At 36.4% G+C, this 18,788-nt stretch overlaps 1 protein-coding gene across 1 annotated transcript; it reads left to right on the forward strand.

Annotated features, from left to right (window-relative positions):
• The first annotated feature begins 828 nt into the window (after positions 1–828).
• On the forward strand, positions 829–17,906 carry LOC132367681 (V-type proton ATPase subunit B, brain isoform-like). Its single transcript, XM_059926279.1, is given in 11 exon segments — positions 829–871; positions 5,174–5,272; positions 6,376–6,469; positions 7,624–7,725; positions 8,103–8,200; positions 8,849–8,972; positions 10,576–10,726; positions 12,523–12,605; positions 13,882–13,986; positions 14,829–14,958; positions 16,900–17,906. Coding segments are annotated over 9 exon segments (1,002 nt in total). The 5' UTR covers positions 829–871; positions 5,174–5,272; positions 6,376–6,400; the 3' UTR covers positions 17,040–17,906.
• Positions 17,907–18,788: the final 882 nt, after the last annotated feature.

An 18,788-nucleotide genomic window follows, 5' to 3' on the forward strand; every position in this document is an offset into this window, starting at 1 on the left:
TTTCCTGACTGTTCTGATTTATACCTGATTACCATTCATTATATTCGGCATGTATGTAGGTGTGATACAATTCAATGACAGCTACCTCCTTTCTAAAATGAGAGATTTGGGTAGTTTGTTGCTAGGGCATAATTTGCAGTAGAAAATAAAAGCTTCTACAATGACAGTAACGTTTGACTTTTTTTTTTTTAAAGGATACTTATATGATCTCTGACCTTTCATTCCATCCCCCTTCATAAACTCCTTTTTTTTTCATAGTTTTTATGATACTATTTAATCATGGCATTTTATCTTAACAGACTACATTTTGCCAGATCTCTTTTGTGAGTTTTGTCACTTCTGCTTAAAGTTAAGGATTCCCTTCTCCTTCTCTATCTACTTTGCTAAGTGCTACCTTTTCTGTAAAGCTTTTTCTTTTCTCTTCTAAGTGAGAACCATTGCAGGGTCTTTCCTGTGCTCCCACAGACCCTCAGCACACCTCTGGTAGAGCCCTTACCTCCCCCTTCTCCATATAAAATTGTGAACTCTTGTGGGAACTCTCCCTCTTTACCTTTGTTTTTGTATTCTGGGTCCTTGAAACAATGTGACTTATAGTAAGAATTAAACATGTTTTTGGTTTGATGAAGGGGATTATGAGAAGTTGTACAGATGCAGGCATATTTTATCAATTCAATGAAAAATTTCATACTTTTTGAGTGTTCCATATAATAATAGATACGATAAAGTAGAGAGAGGTTCTTTTTGGTAGTACCAGAGAGGTCATTTAGACTGTTGTCCTGTTTGACAAGAACTGACTTTCTTGTGTTTCTTTCCAGCATACAAGACAGTATCAGGAGTTAATGGTCCACTAGTGATCTTAGATCATGTTAAGGTAGTACCACTATCATTATCGTCTAACCATTTAAGAAGTTAAAAGCATAGTATTAAGTACTGTTTAGTACACTTTAAGTTTTTTGTTATGATTCTTTTAAGCCATTCCTTGGTCGGAATGTCAGTGCTATATGGAGACAAGAATTTTAGTTCAGAAGTCAGAAGATGGGATTCTAGTACTGGATCTGTTGTGGATTCTGTTTGTGGCTTTGAGTCCCTTGTCTGTAAAATTTAAAATTTTATTTGTTTGTTAATCATACCTCACAGGTTTATTAGGAAAACAACAGTAATATTTGTGTGTTTTATGACTTGTAGGATATTATTTAGATATACGGTATCTTGTGGCTCTTGTCATAGACTACTGTGTGTTCTAACTACTTGTTACATTTTTGTCTTCTCTACTAAATTTTAAGGTCTTTGAGTGAGTAAACAATGTTACTTTTGTCTTTGAGGGCCTGACACTGGTATTCAAGTAATGAATAAACAACAGATTATCTCAACAGTGACTAAAACCATAAAGCAGAGAATAGTTTTTACTTATTCAGTTTGTTGAAAGACTCTTTAGTTACATGGGTTTTTTTATTAGCCACACCTATACATAAGAATTATCTTAGAAAAAGAGGCATAGAATATAGTCTATAATTGAATAGACTTCACCCTGGGTGAAGCCTCCTGCCTGAGTTCAGTGATTAAAATATCTTCAGAGGAGATAATTTGTATAATATGCTCTGTAGAACAGTGATTCTGCATTGGTTGTTGTTGGGAGTGGATGAGGGGGAAAGGTACACAGTTATGAGTTTGTGGAGAGAAGTAATGGCAGAAGTATGTTTGGCATGTGGCCCCTCTGGAAGCAGAAAATAAAATGAAAACCATTTCTTAAAGGAAAGGGCAAAGTGCACTGTCTCTTCAGCTTTATCACTAAGATATTTTTGTGTATGACAAGGTACCTATACAAATTAATTGCAAGATTAAGCATATAGCTTACTCCTGGCCACAGTTTCATACTAGTCTGCAGTTTGATTCAAAGCCTCAGTATACAAGTTGTACAGGGTTTAAGGCAGGTGCCCGTTAATATTTTGTGCAAGGATGAAGCATACACTTTTATTTTGGGGGGAAGTATTGAAAGCATTATTTGCTTCTTTGTCCTTTATTTCTTCTTTTTTATATACTTTTTATTGGATAAAATTGTTGACTCATATTTTAAAAATATGAAGTTTTTATATTAGTAAATATATTTTCAAAAACAGTTAAAAATATTCATGCTTCAACTATGTTAAGCGCTGAACTCAGCACCAAAAATACACAATACAAATACGTAAGTGTCTAATTGGTAAGTGCTATGAAGGGTGAGTGCAGGATGCTATGAGAGTCAATAATGGGAAGGACTTAGAAAACATCTTGGGGGAAGTAATTTTAAGAAAGCTGAAAAAGTTTTATTGAATGTTTTTTTGGGGTATAACTCCAGCTGAGGAAAAACTGGTAAATAAAGTTTATGTAGTTGCAAGAATGGCTTTAAACCACCAGATTTAGAGTGTTTTTTGTTTGTTTTTAGTTTTTGGCTCCTGTTTTTAACTTAAAACATACACATAGGATCAAGGAATAGATAATTTTATACAAATTGTATCAGAATAGATGATGATGGAGACTGCTGTCCAACTCATTTTCTGAAGGTAGCACATCTTTGATTCCCAAACCAGACAAAGGCTAGTATCAGAAAAGAAACAATGTAGCTAGTCTCATTTACAAGCACAGATTCCAAAATTCTTAATAAAAATGTTCTCATGTATTGGATATTAGCAAAAATACACTTTAAAAACTCAACAGAATTATGACAAAGTAGAATTTATCCCAGTAATACAAAGATGATTTGATATTAGCAAATGTCAGTATAATTCAGGTCATTCATAGATTAAGCTAGAAAAGCTTATGCTCTTCTCAGTAAATATGGAGTATGTACCTGATAAAATTACTTGTTTCTAAAAAACAAAACAAAACAAAAGAAGAAGGTGGTCTTAGAAATAAGGGATAGAACAAACTTTTAAAACCTCTTTAAGGATATCCACCATAACCTACAGCAAACAGCATACTTAAGGAGAGACTCTAGCAACATTCCCATTTAAATCAGGACCAAGATGAGGACCCCTCTTGTCAGCACCACTATCCATCTTTGTTCTGTCTTTGTGCTTGGACCCTAATCAATGCTGTGGGGAAAAGGGATTAAAAGGAAGAGGCACAGCTGTCATCATGTCTTGGTAGTATGATTAACTAAACAGAAAACACAAGTCATTCAGTGGACAAACTATTAGAAACAATGGTGTAAAACAGTGTTGCCGGATACAGAGGATGTCTATAGAAATCAGTAGTGTTTTGTATGCCAGAGGTAACTACTAGAATAATTAGGAACTTTTTACAAAAAACTGTGAAACTTTGTTGAAAGACATAAAAGAAGACTTCAAATAACTGGAGATTCCACATTCATGAATGGAAAGACTCAGAATAGAAAAGATGTTGATTCTCTCCAGGTAACAAAATCAGTTAGAAATACAGTAAGAATAAAGATTTGGTGAGGGAGTAAGCAGATAGTTCAGTGGAGCAAAGTTAAAATTCTTAAAACCAACTCTCCTCACACCTGAGAATTTGACTTGGTAAATGATAAAGGCTACATTACAAGTCGTGCTACTTGTAGCACAAATTACATTTGTGCTACTCAGTAAATATTGTTGGGGTATTTGGCTTCCTGTATGAAAAATAAAGATAAAAATGAGAAAAATAAAATTACATACCAAAAATAAATCCAGATGGATTAAAGACCAAAACATGAAAAACCTATTAGAAGACAGTACAGAAGGCCATTTTTATGACTTCAGATTGGAAGGTTTTCCTACACAAAAGACACAAATCATAAAGGAAAACAAGTCATTTTATTGCAAAAACTTCTGTATGATAGGATACCATAAACAAAATTAAAAGACAAGGAAGACTGGGAGCAGATATTCGCAAAAGGATTGATATCCAGAATCTATGAAACTTACCTAAAAGTAAATAAGAAGAAGCAGATGTAGTTGAAAAGCGAGGAAAAGATATTATTAATAAGGCCATTATAGGAAATGAAGTCTGAATTGTCAGTAAACATGAAAAGATGCTCAATATTAGTAGAATCAGGAAAATGCAAATTGAAAGATACTATTTTTTATTTTATCAAAATGGTAAAAATTAAAGTTTAATAATGTAAGATTGGCAAAGATGTAGGGAAAAGATACTTTTCTATCCTACTAGGGAGTTTGTAAAGTAAAAGGTTCCTTTGCAGAGTAATTTCACATAACAATGGACACAGCCTATAGCCCACCACTACGGAACCAGCTACGTTAGGGAAACTTGGGCCCACATGTGAGAATGTTCATTGCAGCATGTTTGTAGTAGTTTAAATTTGGAACAGCCTTGAACACCAGTGGTAGAAGAACAGCTGAATAAAATGTAGTGTCACTTGATTTTATTTTAGCTATATCTGTTCTAACATTGGTTCTAGATGCCCATTTATTCATATTAGCATCTCCAGAATCAAGTGTCCTACAGTCAGTGTTGATTCACAGATGCATTGGCAGATGTTTTCCTTCACATCACACAATGTAGTGATGCATTTTTCAAAAGATTCTGTTAATCAAATAAGGTAAATATGACTATGACAGATCCAAAACATACGGTGAAGTGGGAAAAAAACGAGTTGCAGGATGATACATTTAGTATGTTGCCATTTAGGTAAGTGAAACACTACAGTATATTTTTGGAAACGTGCAATTTAAAATATTAAAAATGGATTAGAGGAATACATTTCTGGTTAGGAGAATTAGATTGAGGAGGGAATATTAGCATTATTTATTATAATAGTAATTATTTTATTGTTCAGTTGCATTTTATTCCTGTCCTCCCAAGGCACAAGGTGATTACACAGCCCAGAAGCAAACATCATTTCTGAGTAGTGGGAACATAGTTTTTTAACTTTCTGTAGACTCAAAGCTTAAAAACATACACACAGAAGGAAAGAATTTAATTGCCGTGGTTTCATAGATTTAAGATCCTTCTCTCTGTACCTTATGCTGTGTTTGCCAGTATATGTGCCAGTGATCAGTGTTCTAAGGACTTAAACTACCTGAGGATATTCTAAACTCTGGATGTATACCTGTGTGCTTCGGGGAGGTGTGGGGTCTGCATGTGCATACATGCTGTGAAAGACATAGAGCATATAGAGTATTTTGAGGAGCTTTTAAAATGTTGGTTATTGAGCCTTTATTTTTTTCCTGTTTAGTTTCCCAGATATGCTGAGATTGTGCACTTAACACTACCTGATGGCACGAAGAGGAGTGGGCAAGTTCTAGAAGTTAGTGGTTCCAAAGCAGTGGTTCAGGTAAGCATCGCTTTCAAAACCTGGCCAGCTGAACGTTTTTCTGATCACAACAAACATAAGAAACACCAATAGTTCTTTTTAGTAATTATCACATAAGTATACAGATCTTCATCAACTTATAGGTGGGGTGACATCTTGATAAACCCATCATAAGCTGAAAATATCGTAAGTTGAAAATGCATTTAGTACACAGAAACTACCGAACATCATAGCTTAGCTTAGCTTACATTAAAGGTGCCCAGAACACTTATATTAGCATACGATTGCACAAAACCATATAACACAAAGCCTATTTTATAATAAAATGTTAAATATCTCATGTGATTTTTTTTTTTTTCTCATGTGATTTTCCTGAAGTACGGTTTCTACCAGATGTGTATTGCTTTTGCACCATCATGAAGGTGAAAAATCTTAAGCCAGGGACCCGACTGTTTACTGGCTGTGAGGGAAGAAAAGTATTTTTTCATGTTTTCTTGCTAAATGCCAGCCACCAATATCCATTCTAGCCCAATAGCTCCACTGGTAAAATGGCTTTTTAAAAAAAATTTTTAATGGATAAAATGAAGCAGTCACATAGAAGGGGAGAGATGAAAAGTAGAATTCAGAGCTTATGGGCTGAAACCAAAATGAGATCTGAGTCTACTCCTTTAAATTGTCTCTGATAATTCCTAGTTTTTAATGTTACTGATTAAAGGAAGTGCCAGTTTTCTCAAATAACATATTGCCCTAAAAAGTAATCTAGAGCAGAGGTCAGCAGAATTTCTGTAAGGGGCCAGATAGTAAATTTTTTAGACTTTGTGAGGGTTGTGCCTAAGGTCTCTGATGCATGTTCTTATGCTTTCTTTTCCTTTTTTTTTAAAAAAACAACCCTTTAAAAATGTAAAAACCATTCTTAGCTTGCTTGATGGATTTGGCCTGCAGGCATGACTCTGGGTAAGAGGTTGACAGTTTGGTTCGTCGTCCACCATGAACACTTCTTCAGTCATGAGGCTACAGTAGTATATACGTTGATGTATTTTACTTTATAAGGGCTGACAAATAAATCTTAAGCGCTTATGATCTAAATTTCTTTTACCCTTCTGTTTACTTTTCTTTCTTGATAGGTATTTGAAGGGACTTCAGGTATAGATGCCAAGAAGACATCCTGTGAGTTTACTGGGGATATTCTCTGAACGCCAGTGTCTGAGGATATGCTTGGTAAACAGATATTATTATTCATGCTGAGCAGAGATCTGCTTCCTTTTTAACGTATTTGCATGAAGTCTTTTTAAAGATTGTGAACATTTGAGTCATTGTCCACTCTGTACTGTCTCGTTACTGTTTACCAGGTCAGGTATTCAATGGCTCAGGAAAACCCATCGACAGAGGTCCTGTTGTACTGGCTGAAGACTTCCTTGATATCATGGATAGGGATAGAAAATGGATTTCTGTGTTTTGGGGAAAATAGCATCTACCTATCTTATATCTTTGTCAGAGAAAGGGTGATTTTTATGATACTTTAAGTAGATAACCAACATATTCCATGTTTGATTAATTATGTTTTGTTTATTATTTAATAAATTTATTTTTCCTAGAGGTTATCTTAAATTTTTATATTTTATTTATTGTAAAATATCACCAGGATATATCTGAGATGTAAAAGCCATACTGGCTTTGAAATTAGGATTTCTCTCTTATTTGCTATACATTACGTTTCACTTTACTACCATATAATTTGTGAATCTACAAAAGATTAATGGAAAAGAATATTTAAACAGTTTCAGATTTCAAAAATAACTGATTTTTTAAGAGTAGAAAGAAATGCTTTATATGCTTTATATGGTTGTAGTCTTAATGTAGAGACATATTAAAATTTTCCCTTTTGGAAATGCATTAGGCCAGCCAATCAATCCTCAGTGTCGGATCTATCCAGAGGAGATGATTCAGACCGGCATTTCGGCCATAGATGGCATGAACAGTATTGCTACGGGGCAGAAAATTCCTATCTTCTCTGCTGCTGGCTTACCGCACAATGCGGTGAAACCTAGAATCTGTTTGGTATGAAATTTAAGGAGAAAGAATTTCCGAGTGCTTCACTCTTAGTGAGAAACCAAATATAGGATTTTCAAGGTAAATGCCCAATGTTACTGTTTATATAATCCAATTACATTGACTCTTTATCTACACATATCTGACTTCTTGCTTACTCTTAGGAATCTGCAAAAATTACAAAATAGTTCCATTGGGTAAAGCCCTTTAAGACAACCCAGTTTCATTTATGATTACAGTTCCCCAAAGTTTAGGGTAAAAGTTATTTTGTTGTAGAACTATTATTTTAGATTTTAACTTGGTTCTTTTGTACTCCTCATCAGATTGCAGCTCAAATCTGTCGCCAGGCTGGTTTGGTAAAAAAATCCAAAGATGTAGTGGACTACAGTGAGGAAAATTTTGCGATTGTATTTGCTGCTATGGGTGTAAGTATTATCTTTTTCTGTTTTAGTATGAAATGTAAAAGTGCTTGTGTTCTTAGAACAATGTAGAAAACTACACATATATTATTCGATTTATCTCTAGGCAGAGAAGTTGCAAGTTGGCATTTTGGGCAAACCATGGATTAGTATTTAGCATTTGACTGTGGAATGTAAAAATAATTCCCTTTGTGCCCAAAGCAAGCTGTTTACTCTGTTGGCTTTTGTGAACGTTTTGGGGGTACTTGAACCTTTAAAAGAAGGAGCAGTGCAGATCTATAGCTTGGCCTTCATCAGAAATAAATATTGGCGGGGGGGGGAAGAAAGAAAGAAATATTGAGAATTTTTCTTCTCCCAGCACTGATGAAGTCATTGCCATTTAGGTAAACATGGAAACTGCCCGGTTCTTCAAACCTGACTTTGAAGAAAATAGCTCAATGGACAACGTCTGCCTCTTTTTGAACTTGGCTAACGACCCAACGTAAGTAAACAAATAGAGCTGTTTTCCCCCTATTCATGCAGCCTCTGGTCAAAAATGTCACCTTACACTAAGGAGGTAGAACATTAGAGTGAAAGCTGCACAGGCCTAGGTATGAGATAACCGTATTTAAATTCCAGCTCTGCTTCTTGCAAGTTATTTGGTTTTGGGTAAGTCACTTAGGCTGTGAAGCTCAGTGTCTTCTTTCATAAAATGTGATAAATAATACTTGTCTCACAGAGTTGTTGTGCATATGAAATGAGATAATAGTGTAAGTTACCCAGCACACAGTCCATACTCAATAAATGACCTTTTCCTCTTACCTGCAAAATCTGGCCCCTACTTCTTTCATCCCTTTCTCCTTCTCTCTCTCTTCCTTTCTTGCTCAGTTTTGAGAACTATATAGTTCTGAGAAATTATGGGGCATTTATAAAATAAATCAATTTAGCTGTGTAGCACTAAGTAATTCTTATTATGTAAATGCATAAAAGAACTCTGCCTTACTTAAGAACTTTTAAAGTAATAATTGCTTAACCTTCCTCAATTTATGTGAAACTTTAAAAGGGAGACTGTACTATTATTTCTGGAATCATTTTGTGTTTTTTTTGGCCTTTTAGTTTGAGTGACATAGGACTTAATGTTTCATTTCAGTATTGAGCGAATTATCACTCCTCGCTTGGCTCTAACCACGGCCGACTTCCTGGCCTATCAGTGTGAGAAACATGCATTGGTTATCCTAACAGACATGAGTTCTTATGCTGAAGCACTTCGAGAGGTAATTTTTTTCTTAATTAAAATGGATTATCTTGTCAGGGTTATCTTGTCCCTCTGCAAGTTTTCATTTTTTTTTAAATCATGTTTTTTAAAATGCATTGCTCATATATTAGTAGAATACCTTAATTAATCAGAAAAGAAAATATTACTTTTGTCAACCTAGTTGAAATGATTAGAGGACGAGATTTAAATTATTAGCCTATTTATCATACTCTCACTGTCTCCATTGATTAAGACTGGATTCTTAGAGAGAGGAAATGATGCAAGCTATTTAATCAGTTACTCTCCCAGGTAGTTCTGTCTCTGTCCAGACTGTCAGTTTTTAGTCCTTTTCAAGAATTCCATTTTTAATGATGTAAGTTTTTATTTATTTACATAAGTAAAGACTATACTGTGGCAGAACCCTCTTCAGAACTTTTTTTTCCTTTAGAAAACTCAGTGATTATTTAGAAACAATATAAGATTCTAGCAGTTACCATCCAGAAGTGTGGGGTGTTTGATCTAATGCAAGTTACTGAAATTTTGAGTGACTTGCTCTTTTAAGTGTGCAAAAAAGGGAAGAAGACTTTTGAAGAGACAGGCTTTATAAATATCTAGCTTAAGATTCCCTAAGATCCATCATCATATCTCACTCGGCTGCAGTGCTTTTTCATCGAAGGACTTCTTTTCTCCCATCCATCACAGATACTTTTCTAAAAGGCAGTAAAAATAAGTATTAGAAAAGTGAAAATTAAAAAAAAAAAAAACAATTTACAAACCCTTTTATTAGTATTATTAGATTCGACAGACAATTATTCTGTCAAATTGCCACTAAAGTTTTCTATATGTTTATCTTGCTTTCTGCATTATCTCCTTTCACATTGATAAAAGCTGGTCTGCCGGCAGGCCACGCTTTGAGTAGCACTGCTGGAGCATACTCTTGGAGGAACCAAAGTAGCAGTTAGAAGTTGGGCTTAATGACTCACAGTTCTTGTTGGCTGTAGATTAAAATGTATGCATATATTCTAGTGTGCATGTCTCTAAGAGAAAGACCATTTATTACTATTCTTGTCTTGTGCGGTGATCCAGGGAAATCATCTGGCCCTTGATTGCGGTTGAAAGTTGGGGTTAATAACATTAACTTCCTCATAGGGTTGTTGTGAGGATTAAATTAAATAATGTATGTAAAGTGCATCAGATGATTTCTGATATATGTATTTCCTTCCCTTTTGATCTTTTCAGGATTAGCTTATGTAAATCTGGCAAGATCCATAACATGAAGGAAACCTTGTGAACTGAGAATGTTCTCTTAGTTTTAAAATGTACTACCTTTGATTTATAAAATTGCAAGCAGATTTTCTTCTAGCCAGCTATTTGAAGATTTGTGTTATGGCAGTATGATTTTAGCAAAAAAACTTCTAGTCCCCAATTGTCAACATTTTGTTGCAGAATAATCTGAATTTATGTCGCTAGATTTTTCTAAATCGTTTCTAGAGGTGATATTTAAAACGAATAAGATGATATTTCCAACTTTGTAATTTGGCATGTTCAAACAAATGTTTTCTAACCAAGCTTTAATTTTCATTTTCTGGTATGTGATACTGTTCTCCTTGACTCACTGTCAGGTTTCAGCAGCCAGGGAAGAGGTTCCTGGTCGACGAGGTTTCCCAGGTTACATGTATACAGATTTAGCCACAATATATGAACGCGCTGGTAGAGTGGAAGGTAGAAATGGCTCTATTACTCAAATTCCTATTCTCACCATGCCTAACGATGGTAAGTTTTGGGTCTTTGGATTATAGCATCCCTAATCGTTGTAAGGACTTTGATTTGAAGAGAGAAGACCATCTATCTTTTTGAGTTGAAATTCTTTTGAGAGTTTATCCTCCAGAAGTTGACCTTACCTAGTGATTTGTTTCTAATAAAATTTTTCATTTCAAAACTACCCATAATTATTATGCTTTTGTAGAAAATTTTTCTTGTAATTTTAATTTTTAATTTTTATTTATTAGCTAGTATTTAGTGTCTACTATTTGCAGGACACTGGTCTAGATGAAAGAAACGAATTTTTTAAAAATGTATGAGCTCTACTTAATGTAAGCCTCTCATTCTAGTTGGATATTTTTTAAATGTCTGTGCATCAGTAATTTAAGGTAGCCAAAGTGCCAGATACGGAGCACGAATGGTAAATGCCACGAGACTCTAGAGCTAGAACGATCATCAAAGACTTGCTAAAAATTACTTGGTTTTATCATGTGTGTGTAAGCGCACACTTGCAGCGCCTGCCTGGAGGTGTGCCCAGCAGCTCCCGGGTGAGACTTGCAGCATTCCCCTTGTGTTAGTGTCTTTTTGTCTTTATCTCAGTCTTTTAAAAACACTTTTTCAAACTATTTTCAGAAACAGTCATAACTCATTATAACTGAGCACTGTTCTAAATGTTTTGTAAGTTTTGACTCATTTGATCTTCATAGCGACTTTTTAGATGCTCTCGTGTGAGGCACAGGGAGGTAAAGTGTCACAGTTAGGAAGTGGCGGCTTTAGAACCCAGGCAGGGGCTTCCCTGGTGGCACAGTGGTTAAGAATCCGCCTGCCAATGCAGGGGACACGGGTTCCAGCCCTGGTCCGGGAAGATCCCACATGCCGCAGAGCAACTAAGCCTGTGCGCCACAACTACTGAGCCCGTGCGCCACAACTACTTAAGCCCGCATGCCTAGAGCCTGTGCTCCACAACAAGAGAAGCCACCACGAGAAGCCCGCGCACCGCAATGAAGAGTAGCCCCCCCACCCCCGCTCACCGCAACAAGTGAAAGCCGTTGCGCAGCAACGAAGACCCAACACAGCCAAAAGTAAATAAATTAATAAATTAAAAACAAAACAAAACAAAAAAACCCAGGCAGTCTGAATACTACCTCTGATGTGAAAATGATTTGTTCCAAGGAAGTAGCTACAAAATTACTCTCTGTAATTTAACAGACTTAGAGATGTCTTGCTCTGTAGGACCTGCGTGGTGCTGCCTGTGTAGTGTTGCTTAACTTGTTGAGCCTCTCCGTATTTTCCATGTTGAAATGTTGTGTATCCCTCTGGGATAGCTTATGGACTGAGAATGTTCTCTCAGTGTACATCAAATTGGCAAATCTCTGTAAATGAACTTTGTGTTTAAAATGGAAATTTATATTTGGGGGAGAGAGAGCATAACTAGGAGAAATAGTACTTTTTATGAAGATAGCTAATTTAACTTGTGCCAACACATGTCTAACTGTGCTGCAACCAAATAAGTGAGACTGGCCAATACGGTAACCTCTAGCCACATTTGCCTGTTTAAGTTCTAAAGTTTATTAAAATCAGATAAAGCTTGAAATAAAGTTTTTCAGTCACATTAGCCGCATTTCACATGTTCAGTAGCCACATTTGACCAGTGGCTGCCGTATTGGACAGCACAGATAAAGCACTTTTCCATCATTACAGGAAACTATTTTCTATAGCACTGTTTTAAGTAGTGCAGATTGACTTCCTGTGGTTTTGTTTATATGAGATGGACACTTTAACTAACATCAGGTGTCTTTCTCTGGTAGATATCACTCACCCCATCCCTGACTTGACTGGATATATTACAGAGGGGCAGATCTATGTGGACAGACAGCTACACAACAGACAGGTATTTGAGAGTTGAATGATGCTCTAAGCCTACAGATCTATTCTTCAGTTATTCTTTAGTGACTCTGACTTTGCTCTTAGGAATTATTTATTTAGAAAATATCAAATTGAATTGTTTTTAATATGGCTATAAAATTGTCATTTCTGTAATACTAAAATCCTGGTGTGGAAAAGAGTGCCAGAATTAAGAATTAAATTTCCACTTTCTTTATTATGCCTTAAAATGGAGTGAGTTGTTCAAAGAACTTTTTTGGGTCTTCTGTTCCATAACGGTATAATCTACCACTTTTGTTATTAATACAAGAACAGATTTTTCAGAGTTTTTTCTTTGTCTTTTATTGTTAAAATTTTTTTAATTGAGGTATAATTGACGTAACATTACATTGGTCGCAGGTGTACAATGTCATGATTTGATGTTTGTATATGTTGCAGAGTGATCACCACAATAAGTCCACTTAACATCCACCACCTCACATAGTTACAACACTTTTTTCTTGTGATGAGAATTTTGAAGAGCCACTCTTCTAGCTACCTTTAAATATGCAATACAGTATTATTAACGTACATAGTCACCATGCTGTGAAAGTTCCATCCCCATGACTTACTCATTTTATAACTGGAAGTTTGTACCTTTTAACCTCCCTCACCCATTTGGCTCACTCATCCCCTGCCTCAGGCAGCCACCAGTCTGTTCTCTATCTGTGAGCTTGACGTTTTTTTGTTTGTTTTTTAAGGTCCCATATATGTGAGATGATACGGTATTTATCTTTTTCTGTCTGGCTTATTTCACTTAGCATAGTGCCCTAAAGGTCCATCCGTGATGTTGCAAACAGCAAGAGATCATTCTTTTTTATGACTGAATAATCAAAAACAGATTTTTTATTGGTTCTTTAATAGATGCCAGCTTCTGATATCAGCTTTTAGGTGAAATTATTGTTAATCTTTTTATGTGTGATTTTATGAGTCAGAGTTCAGAAGACCATTTGGATTTGCTATTGTAGGCAGATGTTGAAAATTCAGTTTTTTAATAGAATCTTGTACTGTTTTGTAGATTTTACTTTTTGGATTTGATTCTCAAAAAGAAATCTTAACCTGTAAAATGTTTCTTACTTCCTTTTCTTACCAGGAAGAGATATTAGGAATCATCTAGGAAACAAATGTAGCAGTTTTATGCAATTTAAGCAATAAAAATGAGTTTCAAAATCCTCCTTTACTACCAGTAAAGCTTGAATTTTGTACTTAAATATCATATTTTCCCCCTTCCCCTTTTACCCAAGATTTACCCGCCTATTAATGTGCTGCCCTCGTTGTCTCAGTGAATGAAGTCTGCTACTGGAGAAGGTATGACCAGAAAGGATCACGCCGATGTATCTAACCAGCTGGTACGTATGTTTTCTCCAGGATTGTGTTTAAAGAAATGAATACTTTCTCAGTTCATGCTGCTGTCTTGTACCTCTTGTCTTCCTTCCATATCACTTTTCTTCTCCCCCCATCAAAGTAGAGTTTTAATATAGAATATATAATATAGAATACTGGAATACAGAAACATTCATTAGAGCCAAACAGTCTTTTTCATAAGGATAACTGCTCATGACAAAGATTAAAGATCACATGCTTGAAACCCACCTCTAATGCTGTATGAGGTAGTTTTTAAATAAAAAAGGCATAAGACGATTAAGTTTTTATTAGTAACCTTTTTATAGAGTATTTCTGAAAGACTATTCTAACTAATTTTTTGTTTAACATATTAGGCAATCACCAGAACGCTAAGGGATACAGCTGTGTATATTCTATGAAATCCTTGGTTTCTATAGTCCTGAGATTGTATACCAAGCATAATTAAAGAAAAATACATTTGACCTTAAAGTAGAAATGATAAATAAACCTACTGATAACCCAGATATTTTTTTTGAATAGAATTTAGAGATGGATTTCTCCTATTGCGTAAGTTGTGATTTTTAAATGCTCTACAAAATGGAAGCTCATTGATATATTGAGGGAGTGTATTTTTTGTAGAGTGTTAGTAATGTCTATGTATTGCATGCCTGAAGACTCCTTCCTTAGTGAGACTGCTGTATAATAAAGTCTTTCCAATACTTGCATATGTGAATTATGTTTGGAAATAATGTGAAATACTGTGAAGATAGCTACAGCAATACACTTATATAGCCCAGAGTACTGTTACCATTTATAAAGGTTCATGTAAACCTTTTTTTCTCTTTAGTATGCATGCTATGCTATTGGTAAGGATGTGCAGGCCATGAAAGCCGTAGTTGGAGAAGAAGCCCTTACCTCAGATGATGTGCTTTACTTGGAATTTCTGCAGAAGTTTGGGAGGAACTTCATTGCTCAGGGTAAGATTACTATTTTCCTATGAATAGAAACAGCATCATATGTAGTTTTGAGGACTTCTTTCCTAGTCTGAGAGAATTTACATTGGTCTCCATACAATTTTCCTTCTGATTAGAGAAGAGGTTCTTCCAGCCGCCTGCCATATCTTCGTTCTTAGCCCTCTGGTTCCTTCCCCTCTACCTTCAATTTCTTTATCCATTTATTTAGTTCCTGTCTTATTTTTTATCTTCCTTACAACCGGCCTTCTGCTCTCCTACCTCCATTGCCACTTCTCCTCGCTCTTAACCTCTCTGCAATGCTCTCCTCTGGCTTTGGGGGTTTTGGACTTTCCCAGTCCATCTGTTTTCATCCTCCTGATTTCTTATCTTCCTGCTTCTTAATTGTTAATGTTCCCAAAGGCTTCATTACCTGTTCTTTCTGTGCTTTTTTTCCCCTATGCTGATGACTAACTTGCTATGTATGAGCCTTTACCCTCTTTCTGAAGCTCTAATCCCACATCTCCAGCTAGGAAGCCTGTGTTTATGCCACCATCCTCTCTGGCTCAGCGTGGTGAGAACCAAAGTATTTTCTCAACTGACCACCTGCCTAGCAATTCCCTTTTCAATTTCTGTCTACCTCTGGCATGACCATTACCCTAGTTAGCCCAAGCTCAGGAATTGGGCATTCTTAACCCTCTTCATTTATTCTCCAGTCATCAAATATTTGCTAATTTGCATTGTTCTCCTTTGAAACATCTTATCCTGTTCTCTTTTCATTCGTATTAAAAAAACTTAGGCCAGTGTTTCTCAAAGTTGAATATGCTTTTGAATCTACCAGGGATCTTGTTGAAGTGCAGATTCTGATTCGGTAGGTGTGGGTGGGGCCAGAGAGCCTGTATTTTGACAAGTTCCTGGGCGATGTTGAAGCTGCTGATCTCTGACCACTCTTTGTGTCCCAAGACCTAGTCCAGACCTTTGTCCCATCATCCTTGGCCGTTAGTGCCAGCATCTTCACCAGTCTCCCTGACTCTCTATGTGCCATTGCCGGGGTAAATTTAGTGTTAATTTTATTGATTGTCCTTCTGTTAAAAAGTCTATAATGGTTTTTATTACATAGCATGTGTAGGGCTTTCAAGCTGTTTTGTTTGGTCTCTTCCCTACCACCCCTGCTAATGCTGGTAAACTCTATTTTTGACCTCAGTGATACTTACAAACGATGTGTTTATTTTGGAATAATGCATCAGCTGCACACTTAAGATTTGTGCACTTTTCTATTTGTGTGATACATTTTTTAAGTACCATTAAAATCCCCAGAACATATGATTGTTGGGTTTTCTAAAAAAAAAAAAAAAAAAAAATTATGCAGAACCTTAATATCTTAAAAAGATAAAAATTATTCTGGTAGAGAAAGAATGCAGAACTCTAGCCACTCTAACTCCTTAGTTAAAAAATGAGATTATTTGCAGGATAAGAATGATTCTGCTATTAAAAATAATAATAGCAATAGCAAGTTTGAAAACTTTCACGTGGACCTATTCAGGTGCTTAATTGGCATTTAAGGCCTTCTAAGTATCTGTACTAGCCTCCTTCAGGTCAGCCTGTGTTGCTGGGAAACTGCTTTTCTCACTACTCTCTGGACAAAACTCTGGGTCTAGTTGCCATTATTCCGTGGAGTGTTTTTAGATCCCACCCGTTGTTAAACACACACACGCACGCACGCACGCACGCACGCGCCCAACGTCTCGCCTGCGGGCTTTCTCGCTTTTCTCTGATTCCCAGGGGTACTTACTCTCTACACCCTCATTTCCACATTTGGTCACATCCAGTCTTGGGAGACCTGACTGCGTTGTGTCTCTTTTTTATATTTCATGCTCACAGTGCTAGACCCATAACAATAAATTTTGAATAACGCTGATAAGTTGGAAGTACTTGGCCTTTATTCATCTAATCTCAATTTTTTGTAAGGTCCTTACGAAAACCGCACTGTCTATGAGACTTTGGACACTGGCTGGCAACTGCTCCGAATCTTCCCCAAAGAAATGCTGAAGAGAATCCCTCAGAGCACCTTGAGCGAATTCTACCCTCGAGACTCTGCAAAGCATTAGCTGCTACTTCATCTCTGGCTCGATGCTCTTGTGAAATACTGGTTCTGTTTTCTTTATTCCTTTTGCACTCCCCCATCCCCACCTTTGTGTTGGAGTTTACTGTGTTACCCTGTAATTAAAAACAAAGAATAGGTAACATATTGTGCCAGTGTTGCAATGTTTTAAACTGCTAACAGACTTTAAAATATCCCCTGTTCCGAAAACCTGGAACTGCAGTGCTTTGTTTAAAGTAGCTGAGGGTTGGAGGTGAAGTTTTCTTACTGATGTGTGTATTTGTACGTAGTGGTGTAGTTAGCTGCCTAGTGTCCTCATTATTTGGGTCTCTCAGACCTTCCCTGTCCACCCCCTCCAGAGTATCACTATCTGAAGTTACAATGCTTTGATCTCCAAACTAGGGACAAGATAGGGTCTGAAAGACGCTTCCTCTCCGAGCCGAGACGCTTTCCTGAGCGCTTGTTTTTAGACTTTGGTGTGCCTCTGGGTCTGCTCTAAGCAGATGGCTTTTCCTGTCCACCTGCTGTTTCCTATTTAATGAATAGGTTAGAAAAGGAGTTTCCTTTTCCTCTTTGGTGCGGATAAGTTTCAACTCCTGTGTCTTACTGTTCTCCCTCCCTCTGAGTAACACAGAATCATGCAGCTTTTGCCCAACTGGCATTGATCTGATAGTAGTGAGATGCCCTGTCTTGATGATCCCTTACTGGGTTTCCATGCAGAGGAATCATAATGAAAATAATTAATAGAATTCTTGGTTGGAAAGAGTTGGGATACAATTTTTTAAGAAAGAAAAAACCTATATCGGTTCTACATTCGGACATGCTAACAGTGGTTTTAAGTTTCTAAAGTGTTGACCGGATGCTAAAGGCAAGGTGGGGAAGAGAAAGTTCTTCTGTGTATGGAATCTTTTATATATATATATATAATCTAAGGATATTTTAAACTCTGTTAGATAGCAGCCTTTGGAAAATCCCCTATTTGGTCCTGCTTTCTGACCTATCTGCCTTTTCAGGGTAATCTTGTGGCACAAGTGATAGCATTTAAAAGCTTTAGTCTTTTAATTCCTCCTCCTTCCTGCTGCGAGCCCTGAGCTGTCTTCTATGCACTTCTGACATAGCTACTGTTTGGTCTCTCTGTGTTCTTTGTTACTTGGGTGCAGTAGCAACTTCTCTGTGCATTCCATCTTTCTTTCAAGTTGTGCAAAGTTCTTCACTTTTTTTCTCTGAGGGTGTCGGGGGTGGGGGGAGTCAGCATGATTATATTTTGATGTAGAAAATGTGACCTGGATATAAAATGAAGATAAATATTAAATTAAATGGAAGTTACCTAAAGTGACTCTGTATCTTCTAATCAGAAAAGCAACAAGCAAATATATAATAATGCACCTCTCTTTGATTGACAGTTTTGAACATCATAACCAGTATTGTGAACCAGCCCCTTGATTCACAATATTATGAACCATGTCCCCTTTACAGGGACATGGCCCATGTTCTGTACTCTCTGCCTTTTAGGCTGCCCTTTCAAGCTCTTTTCAGTAATACCTCTTCCAACATATTATAGTTTGATCCAAGGTTGAGAGTTGCTAGGGTGTGGGGTTGTTTGTTTGTTTATTTGTTTGTTTTGCAGATCGTTAGTGGCTGTAAGTTCTCTGAAACTTGAAGTTTTGATTCAGGGTCCACTTAGCATTTTCGAGAGTTACTAAGGTGTTTTATAGCATTCTTTGTTTCAGACATTCTCAGGACCTCTAGAGCCTGT

Source organism: Balaenoptera ricei, chromosome 6 (genome assembly GCF_028023285.1).
Source record: "Balaenoptera ricei isolate mBalRic1 chromosome 6, mBalRic1.hap2, whole genome shotgun sequence".
NCBI classification, from domain to species: Eukaryota; Metazoa; Chordata; class Mammalia; order Artiodactyla; family Balaenopteridae; genus Balaenoptera; species Balaenoptera ricei.